Consider the following 12,880-nt stretch of genomic DNA (forward strand, 5'->3'; position numbering starts at 1 on the left):
ATCATCTTCATTCTCTCTTTCTCTTCTTCATGTTTCTTCATCAGTTCTTCTCTTTCTCTGTTCAGTTTCTCCATCATCATCTTCATCTTGTTTTCTTCTGCTTCATGTTTAGACTGAAGATCTTCTTTCTCTCTTTCCATTCTCTCTCTCTCTTCTTTCAGTCTCTGATTAAATTCATCACACACTCTCTGTTCTTTATCTCTTCTTTTCTCATCCTCTTCTTCTCTTCTCATCTTTTCCTCTAGTTTCTGTTTCTCCCATTCCTCTCGTTCTCTCTTCATCTCCTCACACATCTTTTCCTCTCTCTCTTCTTTCTCTTTCATTAGTGTTTTATACCGTTCTTCTCTCTCATTATACTCTTCTTCTCTTTTCTTCCTCTCATTCTCTAGTCTGTTCATCAGTCTCTCGGGTTTCTGTGTCATATTTGATCTGAAGTTTTTCTTTTTCTGTTTTTACTTTCTCTTTTTCTTGCATCAATTGCTCAGTTTTATTTTTAAATGTCTCTTGTTCTTGTCTCATCTCTTCTTCTCTTTCTCTGACTCTGTCCATCAGGATCTTCATCTGTTGTTCTTGTTTCTCTCTCTCCATCTGTCTGAACATCTTGCATGAGTAGAAACTCCCTCCGTTTGCCTTCACCATGTTGTCTATCTTCTCCAGTAGATCACACACCTGTGTTCGGTCTCCAGTCTGATTATTATTGAACACATGGAATCTGTTTCCACACGCTTCGATCAGCTTCATCAAAGCAGATCCAGGTTTTCCCAAACACTGAACAATGGTTTTGTCCTTCAGATCGTCTCCTCTGGTGAAGAGCACCATGGTGAACATTAAAGATTTCTCACCAAACGTCTCTTGGATGATCTTCACTGATGTTTCCTCATGTTTAGTGAATCGTCCCAGTGGAATCAGTCGGAGAAACACATGCGGTCCAGGCAGGATCATGGAGATGCAGTTGCTGATTTCTCCCTGGATCTCATCATTAGTAAGTTCAGTATCAAACAGTCCTGGAGTGTCGATCACAGTGACGTGTCGGCCGTTGATTTCAGATGTTTCTCTCTGACTATCTTTAGTAACTGATTCAAAAGATGCTTCGGCCTTAAAAGTGTTTCTTCCTAAGATTGTGTTTCCTGTTGCACTTTTCCCAACTCCAGTTTTTCCCAGCAGCACAATTCTCACTTCATCTGTGTTTTCTCTTGAACCTGAAAATTAAAAACAGAACAAAACATACTGAAATTTAGAACATTTCTTAATTCATTCAAGTGACAAGTTCAACACAGGGATCAGGGTAAGATGACCCACTTGTAACCTGTTTCATTATTTTGATGAATCAAATATATGTTTTATTATATTTATACCAAATCCATGTTTAACTCGGTTCCCTGAGAAGAAGAATGAGACGCCATGTCAAAGTGTTGATGCTACGGGAATCTTCTGCATGAATAAGTGCCTGAAGCGGCATCTTGGAGTTGAGGCTATGAGAATGCAATACCCACTGCACCATATTGAACAAATGCCATACAGCGCACCAAGTGACCAAGAGCTTAAGTGCCTGAGGTGCGAGGTCAGAGGTCAGTTTAGTAACCCCTGTATAACTGACTCAAGGGCAGAGCTAGCTAATGGAGGCCACAGCTCTACTGCATCCGCCAGCACCCCCAGGAACAACAGGAAGAGGGCAGACTTATTATGCAAAAATGATGTATAAAATTATGCATTCTATCCACAAGGACAGAGAGAGGTCTCAGGAGAGCGCAGTGGCTCTTAACTGCCTGCTTTAAAGGACAACTCCGGTGAAAAATGAACCTAGGGGTAATTAACACATGGTTACCGAGTAGATCGTTCTCTGGGATGCATTTTCATGAAAATCAAATGTAAAGATTTTTATTTCTAAAAACAGATTAACTTGTAATGCTAGTCTATGGGGCATATAATAAGTCAAATTAAATCGCTAGTTAATACCACTAACAAGGCTCAAAATAGCCTCACACTAACACGGTAGCATAATGAGGGTCCCTACATGCAAACTGAAGCATTGAGAACTTTGTAAGTGTACAAACAGTTTAATAAGAAGATACTTTATAGACACAGAGCCATCTTGGAAAACAGTCTCGACGAATCGAGCCACGAACGCTGTGCTAAGTGAGCTGGTTGATAGGAATTAAGTTCAGCTTAGCACAGCGTTCATTATGCTACCTCTCAGGTTCGCACCGTCTGCTCTATGCGGGATGTGAACCCGGGCCTGTCTTCTTGGGAGGCAGGAGCTCTAACAAGAAGGCTAAATAGCACAGTCACTAGTGTTAGTCGCTAGAGCACCTCTTGGGATCAGGGGAGTGAGGTTTACACACACAGCTCTTACTGTCTACGTCTGTTACATCTATCTATACTGATTAAGACTTAAACTGATTTTCTAGTCATTACCTTGTGGCAGTAAATGTGTCTCTAGTGAATGAATTTTCTTCTTCATCTCTTGATATTTCATCAGTTTAATCATCTGCGCCTCCAGAAATGTCTCTGTAGAGAAAAACTCTCCTCTGTTTTCTTCCAGCATCTGCTCAATGTTCTCCATCAATGTGGACACTTGTGTGATGCGACAAAAGACATGATGTCGTCCTCCAAACCTCTCAATGACAGCCTGTGTTTCTTCATTGAGTTCTGCTGTCTGACTCTCTGAATTCTGCATTATGAGGATCATCATGTGTTTGTTGATTCTGGAGCTGAAGATCCTCTGGATCTCCTCCATTTCTGCTTTGTCTTCATTATTGAGAGGAGCATCAGGAACAATGAGGAGGAAAACATGAACTCCAGGATGACAGAGAGACACACAGCGGAGAGTCTGACGCATCACTTCCTCCTCAGAGAGCCGAGTGTTGAACAGAGCTGGAAGCTCCACTAGACTGATCAGACGTCCATGAAGCTCCACGTCTTTCTTCTCTCTTATTAGTTTGGATACAGTGTTCTTCAGTGTTTCATCACTTCCACACAGCACCACGATCAGCTTCTGCTGTCTTGCGGCTCTTACACCTCCTTAAACATAGAAACGTGTTACTATATTTAAATATTGTCAGATTTAATTTCTATTGAATCAACTCTATCAAATCATTTCTATTGTAAACTGGAAGTCTGTAATCAGTTTACTAATCATGCTAAAAAGACATTCAACGATGAATCAAACAAGCCTCAAACTCACAACCTTACTTGTTTAATATTTTAACTGAAACTTACTCTGTGACTTGATATCATTAATTACTATACAGTGTGATACAAATCCCGATACATGCCACAAATCCTGATACGTGCCATGATACACAATGATGCATCATGACTGAATCTTTGTGTTTGTCCAGTATCTGTCACTGACACTTCACATGATCATTTGGGTGGAAAGGCAGATGATTGGTCTAGATACAGACAATAATGACAGCTGAGTGCTTCTGAAACCAATGGTGATTTTGAGCAACTCTTATCTATCAGGCAAACACAGATTTGATTGATTTCATATTCAACTAAATCAATTAGGTCTATATAAAACTGATAGGTTTTTTTCCTTGCAAGTCATTTGTTGAGGAATCCTGTATTATACTGTTAAAGTTACTGTAGTCATTGTTTTGCCTTCGATTTTCATTTGTTAAACACTGACAGTGTAATGTCCCCTTTACACACGATACACTGCTATCAGTTGCACAGAAATGTCCTGTATAATGTTTTTGATACCTATACAACATTAGGCTGAATCTTCATATTTTATCTGCACCTGATGTTTAATAACCTGGCATAACAATATGTGTAGTTTATTGATTACTTCAATTCCAGTTAACTGCAAAGAATATGTATTCATTTCTTAAATGAGTGTCCTCACCATCAGATTCTGCATCCTCTGTTCTGAGTGAAGCATCAGATCTGCTCTGCTCTTCATCCCCTGATGATCCTTCTACATATAAACCACATGTGAGGAATTCTCCACTGTTTTCTGTGAGTATCTTCTCTAATCGTTGGGATACTCCAGAGATCAGTCTCTTTATTTCATTATCAAGCTGAAGATGTCCTCCTCCACACTCTGCAGTTAACTGTTGAATGAATTCATTCAGTTTCACAGGCGCCCCTTGAGCATCATGTGTCTCTTCATCAGTCGTGAGCACTATAGTGCGTTTAATCGCCTCTTCACTGAATTCATCCAGCACTTGTTTGGCTCTTCTCATGTCCTCCTCAGTGAAGTCATTGTGCTGCAGTACGAGTATGAACACATGAGGTCCTGGATCAGACAGATACACACACTCTCTCACTGTCTGTGTGATGTGATGGTCTGAGATGTTTGTCTGGAGCAGCTGAGGACTGTTGATGACCATCACGTGTCTGTCCTTCAATCTTCCTCCGACTCTCTCTACAACATCTGGAGGAGCTTCACTGTCAAACGCTGCTCGTCCCAACAGGAAGTTTCCCACTCGGCTGTTTTCTGACACGCTCTTCCCCAGCAGGACAATCCTCAGATCGCTCACTGAAACACATCCATCAGTAACATGTTATCTTTAAGTCTGAATTTCACACATGTTTTATAGTGGGAGCTAAACTGTACACAATTATTGACTTACGGTCGGGTGGTCTGTTTTTGCTCCGTCTTCTCCTGTGAGCAGAACCGCGAACCACGGCTGCAGAAACAAAAACACTTACATTTGACTCTTGGATACGACACAACAACTAATACCTCAACTACAAAACACAAGAACAGATTTTTAAAAAGTTTAAAGAGTGTGTGATGTTATGGCAGTAAACATAGAGTAAAGTACAGGGGCAGACATTATTATACTCAAACCAGGTAAAACAGTGTTATACTGTAAGGTTTAATCAATGAACTTATAAACAGGACATGTTAACATCGCTGCGTGTGTCTAGCAGTGGCAGCTGGTCAATAGAGGAAAAATTCACAGAAATATACATGTATACAAACATGATATAAAAATGAAATTAAAAAAAAAACAGTTTACTCATACGACGTGCCGGCTGTTAGTAAGAGCCTCAGCATTTAATAAAAACTGGCTTTGATCGGTTAACTAATATGTTCTTCAATATGTTTCATGCGGTTTCATGGGCGAAGGACGCCGGACAAATGGATGTCTATCTGAGTACAAAAATCAAAAATCAGCAGCAGGCCAGTGACAGGACGCAGCTACACTCGGAGCTTCATGCGCTTGTTATGAGAAACGTAGGTGGCTGGCTGGATGTGTTGTTAGCAATGCCCTTTATTGCTTTCCCTGTCTTTTATTTACAAGTGTCGGTACTGAAGTTTTGTGGACAACAACGGGGGTAAGAGACCTCAAATATCTGACTGAACAATGCAAACGTCATGACACTACTGAGATGACTGACTTTAATCAGAGAGTCATTGAGAAATTTGCTGGCCAGAAAGAAAGGAGAGCAAAATAGTCAACATGCTAGTCTGTTGTTGCTGTTTTCTTTTGTTTTTCCTTTCCTCATTCAATTATATGTGGGAAATTAATGTGTAAAAGATAAAAGTGAAGACATTGTTTTCTGTTTAATACTTGAATTTAGTCAAAATACTTTGTATTTATTTGAAACGCCCCCCAAAAAAATAATTATCACCAGCCGCCACTGGTGTCTAGGTGTGTTATTCTTATTAATTATTCATATGGGATGGATTTTAATGATGAGTATAACACGCGCTAAATGCTCTCTGTTATCTCTAAAGACTGCTAATGAACAAGTCAAACTTCAGCTGTGCTGAGACAGAGCGAGAGAGAGTAAATAAATCATCTTTATTAAACAGCTGTGAGAACAATTTCTTCTTTTTTTCAAAAATAGCAACAAATGTGAGGCTTAAACTAGAAGAGCAACATTGGTATACTATGTTTCTATATGCACATATTCAGTGTTTCATCAAGAATGAAGCACATCATTTCAATACATAGTATCCTAACAATTTTAGGTAACATGCTTTAACAGATTTATCAGTAGAAATTACATGGGCTGGTTTCACAGACCGGGTTTAAATTAAGCCAGGATTAGTTCAATCACGACATTTACGTAGCTTTTATAAACGTGCCCTAGAAAAACATTACTGAGACAAAACAATGGCACTGATATATTGTAAGATACTGCATGTCAGAGCAAGTATCCTTCAGTTAAAACAACTCAAACATACATTTTAGTCTGAGACTAGCTTAAGTCTGTGAAAACCGGTCATATATATCATAACTTATAACTTAAACAAAGAGGCTGATGATATTTCACAAACACTTATAAATGATAAATATGACCTGTTCTAACTGAACTTCAGATGTTTAATAAACACTTGTGATTTTTCAGTTAGACTGTGATTTTCTTTTAAAGTCATTGTTTAGAGTAGACGACTGATATGACTGATGAACTCTGACCTCTGCTTTCTCTGCTGGACATGATGATATTGTGTTCTTCCTTCAGTCTTCAGTCCATCATCTTCTCTGACTCCTGACGTCTGAATCCTCATCATCCTGTGAGAGAGATTACACTGATACTAACATTTACTTCACTACAGCATGTCATCGCACAAGTTCAACATTTGATCTAATATGATCATACTTTAATATGCTCTTGTTTAAAATATACCGTATGGGAGCTGGTTTTCTCCAAAACACAAACATTTAATAAATGATTTGATCACAAAACAAGAGAAAAGTATGACATATTTGAGAAATGTGTTAAGGAGCATGACAAATTTGTAATAAAAATATACGCAATTATAAAATCTTCTTTACACTTCATAACAATTGATTATAATTTCACATTTCACACTTATAATATACAGACTCTTACAGATGTATAATTATATGTTGTGTTTTTGATCCTCGTGACTCATGAAAGTGAAACCAGCCACTTCTGCAGCTCATAGAGTTACAACTACACTCATAATCACACTAAAACCATACTTTGAGCTGTATATCATATTAACATATTACACTATGATCCACAAAGAGTGTTTTTAAAGGAATTGTGATACCTGCATGTCGAGCTTTGTCATTTCCTTCATGAAAACAGGAAGAAGCCTGTGTGGGCGGAGTCAGTGATGTCACACTCTGCCCTGCTCAGGAAGCTTCAAATGAATGTGAGACCTCACTTTGACTTCTCATAAGTTCCTTTTACTCTGTGACTACAGCATTACAAAACTTCCCTTAAAACTATCTAATTTCCACAAACAGATGCCACTGTAGTGAGATGGACTTTGTAACAACGTCTTTAGTACCTTTTAAGGGTCTTGAGAGTATAAAGTGCATTGAGCCAATGGAGGCCTTTCAGAGCATCAGATTTACACTAAAATATCTTAATTTGTGTCTGAAGATGAACGGAGGTCTTACGGGTGTCAAACGACATGAGGGTAAGTAATTAATGACAGATTTTTCATTTTTGGGTGAACTAACCCTTTAAGGACTTATGCTGACCTATTCTGAATTTCTTTGTAAATGTAATATTCCAGTCACTCCTGAAGATGATGCTGTGGTTATGGATGCTGTCCTCAGCCTCACCTCACTCCTGATCCTGCTCATACTGAAGTCTGTCGCATCTGTTTCTCTTCTTCTCCTATTAAGAATAATAATCGTTGTATTCGGTCTTTATTTCAAAGGGATATTGTCTCCCGTCCTGCTGTTATATCATTTTGGAATGGTTATGATGATGGTCTGTTGTGGAGCAAAATCTGGAAACTGCCTCATAAATATTAATTCACAAACTCATTTATAAACATTACCCATGTAATTATTATCCTGTAAACAGATTTAATTGTGATATTGATATATGTTGTACATTTTGTGTTTTCTTTTGGGGTTGTCCTTATCTGTTTGTTTTTGGTCAGATTTCTGTACTTTTATTAAAGGTCCCGTTTTTCGTGTTTTTTTTAAGCTTTGATTGTGTTTACAGTGTGCAATATAACATGTGTTTATGTTTCATGTGTAAAAAAAAACAGTATTTTTCACACAATTTACTCATCTGTATACTGCTGTTTTCACTGTCCTCAAAACGGCTTGAGGATTTCCTCGTTCTATGAAGTCCCTCCTTCAGAAACACGTAACGAGTTCTGATTGTGCCAGCGGTTCCCGTGTTGTGATTGGACAGCAGCTTAGCGCACGTTGCCCGGGAAGGTCACGCCTCTTACCATAACGGGGAGATGAACGCGCTAGAACTACAGCGCCTGAAGGCCAAACAAAGGTGATTTGACTCCGGGATGAAAATAACAGCGTCTGAACAACATGGCGACAAACGCAACCGAACCGAACCGAACCAAACGCAACACTTCCTCTTCTCCACGCGGGAGCAACAAGACCACGCCCCCTTTTTCGCGTACTCTTGTGGGCGGAGGTTAGTCGACATACTGCTCTACTGACGTCATTAAAGCAGGAAATACCAGGATGTAGAACAATCCAGCCGTTCACTGTAGGCTTTGAAAGGGGACTTCTGTCAAATAAAATATCTCGCTTGGCATTGAACTTTGAGCTTTATAATTTTACAGGTATTATTTATGCTCTAACAGCAACATTACACACTAACTAAAGTTTGAACAATGGGATCACGAAGAACAGGACCTTTAAGGCTCACGTAATGCCCAGCTTTCAACTGCGCTTTAAAAATGTTTTATTTGGACAAATCTTATCATAAGAAATATTACTTAATTACTAAAGTCAGTATCCATAAATGTAAATTTGGGGGAAATAAGCCTTTATTTTTAATTCTAAAATCAGAAGTGCAAGAATACCTAAATATAATATTATTTTTTAAAAATAAGAAAGCTGTATATTTTTATAAAAAAATTAAGTTTGTCACTATTCTATTTTATTATTGTATTTATGTCTTACTCTGTTTATTCAATGTACCCCTCACTGTTTTAATATTTGTATCTCTTTAAAACCAATAAATAAATAAAAAAGGGAAAACAATTCAAATGAATGTGAGGAACATCAACACGTGATATTCAGCTCTGTGTTAATATAATAACACCACACAGACATTTAGAGCAGATTATTCAAGAGCTTCGTTTGACATAAAATATAGATTATTATAGAATATTTCACAAAATTATCGTTTTACTGTATTTGGATAAAATATGCAGCTTTGGTGAATCTTCTTTCAAAAACTTGCAGACCCCAACATTTTAAAAGGCAGTGACATAATTTTTAAAAAGATACATAATATACACTAGCAATACATATTGTATTATAGTTAATTAAATCATAGTTTTAAAAAATCATAAAAGTTCAATTGAAAACAACGAGTTGAATCATAAACTTGATTATGTAATTATACAGAAATAGTGCAGAATGGAAAGGACACGGCGTGAAACACACACTGGGAAAAGTGTTAACCTGCAATTGTCATTTCACACATCTGTCTCTTCTTTATGTAACCGAGTCCAGTCCAACTTCATTTTTCTAGCGCTTTATACAACAGAAATTGTGTCAAAGCAGTTTCACAGTAATGAACAGGAAACTAACAGAATTAACAATGCAAACTTCATCAGATGTAGAGATAATCGTGTCATTATTCAGCTCAATGAGTGTTGATTCAGTTCAGGGCCGGAGTGGAGCACATGTTCAGTTCCAGAGTTTAATACTGAGCTTTAGTCTCATCAAGATCTTCGTGAAGGGCTGTTGTGTCGTCTCTGGCTGCAGGTGATAGTGTGATCATGTGTTATGTGTGTGCCATAGTAAAGAGATTTAAACTGACAGAGTGTGTCTGCTTCCCGAACAATGTTAGGAAGACTGTTCCAGAGTTTCGGAGCTAAATAGGGAAAGGATCGACCGCCTGCAGTTGATTTGGATATTCTAGGTATGATCAACTGGCCAGAATTTAGAGAGCGCAGTAGACGTGATGGAGTATAATATCATAAGATCTCGCTCAAGTACTGGAGATAAACCATTTAGTGCTTTGTAAGTAATAAGCAAGATTTTAAAATGTATGCGATGTTTAATAGGTAGCCAGTGCAGTGTTGACAGAACTGGGCTAATATGGTCAAACTTCCTGCTTCTAGTAAGAACTGGAGTTTATGTATTAAGTGTGCAGGGCCGTCACTAGTGGGGTGAAAGGTGTTGATAATTATAGGGTCCCCACCGCCCAGGGGCCACTAAATCCAGTAGTTATGGTATATATTCCCCTGCTCTTATGAGTCATTATATATACATCTGTATGCCTGAGAGTTAAATGAAAACCACAAAAACATGCAATTGAGTTAAAGAAGTTTTCCACATTTCCTCTCTCTCCCCTCTCTAAAAACGGTTTAGGTTATTAATTCAGCAGCGAGACCCAATAAAATCACAATCAGCCCAGCGAGTGAACAGAACCAATCAGAGCGGAGGCTGCTCCAAGAACAGCTGAGACTGTTGAGACTGACTGAAGATGTTGATCTGGTTCCAGTAACCATAAAGAAGAGAGGGAGGCCAGACATGCCATGCAGAAAAATAGATATGCGCGTCTCAAGGATTACAGACCTGCCGGCTGCTGATGGGATATTTTAACAATACTGTCAAGAAAACGGCAATAGATAGCTACAACTCATTATTATTGATGGATAGATGTATTTGCTTTATTTAATAAAATAGCACATTATCTTCATCAAAAAATTTGATTTACTCGCCCTCATGTTTTCCAAACCTGTATGAGTTTCTTTCTTCTGTTGAACACAAAATAAGTTCTTTTGAAGAATTTTGGTAATCAAACAGTTGATGGCAACCATTGACTTCCATAGTAGGGAAGACATACTATACACCAATCAGGCATAACATTATGACCACTGACAGGTGAAGTGAATAACACTGATGATCTCTGTTAGTGGGTGGGATATATTAGGCAGCAAGTGAACATTTTGTCCTCAGAGTTGATGACCGGGAACACCCCACAAGAGCTGCAGTTTTGGAGATGCTCTGACCCAGTCGTCTAGCCGTCACAATCTGGCCCTTGTCAAACTCACTCAAATCCTTACGCTTGCCCATTTTTCCTGCTGTTAGAAGCAGGGTCAGAGCATCTCCAAAACTTCAGCTCTTGTGGGGTGTTCCCGGTCTGCAGTGGTCAGTGGCTACAGGGTCATGGAGGACCAGTGGAGAACCGGCTACAGGGTCATGGAGGACCAGTGGAGAACCGGCCACAGGGTCATGAAGGACCAGTGGAGAACCGGCTACAGGGTCATGGAGGACCAGTGGAGAACCGGCCACAGGGTCATGAAGGACCAGTGGAGAACCGGCCACAGGGTCATGGAGGACCAGTGAAGAACCGGCCACAGGGTCATGAAGGGCCAGTGGAGAACCGGCCACAGGGTCATGAAGGACCAGTGAAGAACCGGCCACAGGGTCATGGAGGACCAGTGGAGAACCGGCCACAGGGTCATGGAGGACCAGTGGAGAACCGGCCACAGGGTCATGGAGGACCAGTGAAGAACCGGCCACAGGGTCATGAAGGACCAGTGGAGAACCGGCCACAGGGTCATGGAGGACCAGTGGAGAACCGGCCACAGGGTCATGGAGGACCAGTGGAGAACCGGCCACAGGGTCATGAAGGACCAGTGGAGAACCGGCCACAGGGTCATGAAGGACCAGTGGAGAACCGGCCACAGGGTCATGGAGGACCAGTGAAGAACCGGCCACAGGGTCATGAAGGACCAGTGGAGAACCGGCCACAGGGTCATGAAGGACCAGTGGAGAACCGGCCACAGGGTCATGGAGGACCAGTGGAGAACCGGCCACAGGGTCATGAAGGACCAGTGGAGAACCGGCCACAGGGTCATGAAGGACCAGTGGAGAACCGGCCACAGGGTCATGAAGGACCAGTGGAGAACCGGCCACAGGGTCATGAAGGACCAGTGGAGAACCGGCCACAGGGTCATGGAGGACCAGTGAAGAACCGGCCACAGGGTCATGAAGGACCAGTGGAGAACCGGCCACAGGGTCATGAAGGACCAGTGGAGAACCGGCCACAGGGTCATGAAGGACCAGTGGAGAACCGGCCACAGGGTCATGAAGGACCAGTGGAGAACCGGCCACAGGGTCATGGGCGGCCGAGGCTCATTGATGCCCGTGTGGTCGATCAAACAGACGAGCTACTAGAGGTCAAACTGCTCCAGAAGTTAATGCTGGTTCTGATAGAAAGAAGTCAGAATACACAGAGCATCTCAGTTTGTGGAGTATGGGGCGGCATATCAACGAGTTTGAGGTGTTGATATGGCCTCCAAATTCCCCAGATCTTAATCCAATCGAGCATCTGTGGGATGTGCTGAACAAAAAAATCCAATTCATGGAGGCCCCGCCTCGCAACTTACAGGACTTAAAAGATCTGCTGCTAACATCTTGGTGCCAGATACCACAGCACACCTTCAGGGGTCTAGTGGAGTCCATGCCTCGACGGGTCAGGGGGACCAACACAATATTAGGTATGTGGTCATAATGTTATGCCTGGTGGTTTTTTTTTTACCAACATTCTTCAAAATATCTTCTTTTGTGTTCAGCAAAAGAAAGAAACAAGAGGGTGAGTAAATGACGTCCGACTCCAACCACAACCCTAACCAGAACATAAAGAATTTGATCAAAATCTAAAGTATAATTATGAGGAAAAATTACTAAATTAATTTGATCTCAAAACCAAACCCCTTTGTTATTTTGCCCTAAACAGAACCATCAAATTGGCAAATATAATATTAAATATTATCAATAAAACAATTAAAAGAAAGACAGATTTGTTCAAAATATTGACTAGACATAGAGAAAGGAAGACATAAATCCTGAATACTGTGAGATTATGCAGACACTGATTTGAATCAGAGGATGAGAAACACTTTCTTCATGTCTGTCCCAAATACATCACAACTACAAGAGGAATAATTTTCTTCCACAATTTGCAGCCCTGAATGTTTCCTTCTTTA

At 40.3% G+C, this 12,880-nt stretch overlaps 1 protein-coding gene across 2 annotated transcripts in view; it reads right to left on the bottom strand.

Moving 5' to 3' along the window:
- Window positions 1-12,880, bottom strand: part of LOC307126201 (GTPase IMAP family member 8-like) — a 32,179-nt gene continuing 19,299 nt past the window's right edge. The window contains exons 1-6 of one of the 2 annotated variants that reach the window (XM_079816629.1): window positions 6,986-7,066; window positions 6,384-6,479; window positions 4,584-4,640; window positions 3,854-4,489; window positions 2,416-3,021; window positions 1-1,199 (exon numbers count right to left, since the gene is read on the bottom strand). In XM_079816629.1, coding sequence (XP_079672755.1) covers window positions 379-1,199; window positions 2,416-3,021; window positions 3,854-4,489; window positions 4,584-4,640; window positions 6,384-6,405 — 2,142 coding nt within the window. In that variant the 5' untranslated portion in view covers window positions 6,406-6,479; window positions 6,986-7,066 and the 3' untranslated portion in view covers window positions 1-378. Of the gene's footprint in view, window positions 1,200-2,415; window positions 3,022-3,853; window positions 4,490-4,583; window positions 4,641-6,383; window positions 6,480-6,985; window positions 7,067-12,880 lie in introns of those variants that run through there. The other variant, XM_079816630.1, reaches the window with a different exon arrangement.

Source organism: Gobio gobio (assembly GCF_949357685.1).
Source record: "Gobio gobio genome assembly, chromosome: 1".
Taxonomy (NCBI): domain Eukaryota; kingdom Metazoa; phylum Chordata; class Actinopteri; order Cypriniformes; family Gobionidae; genus Gobio; species Gobio gobio.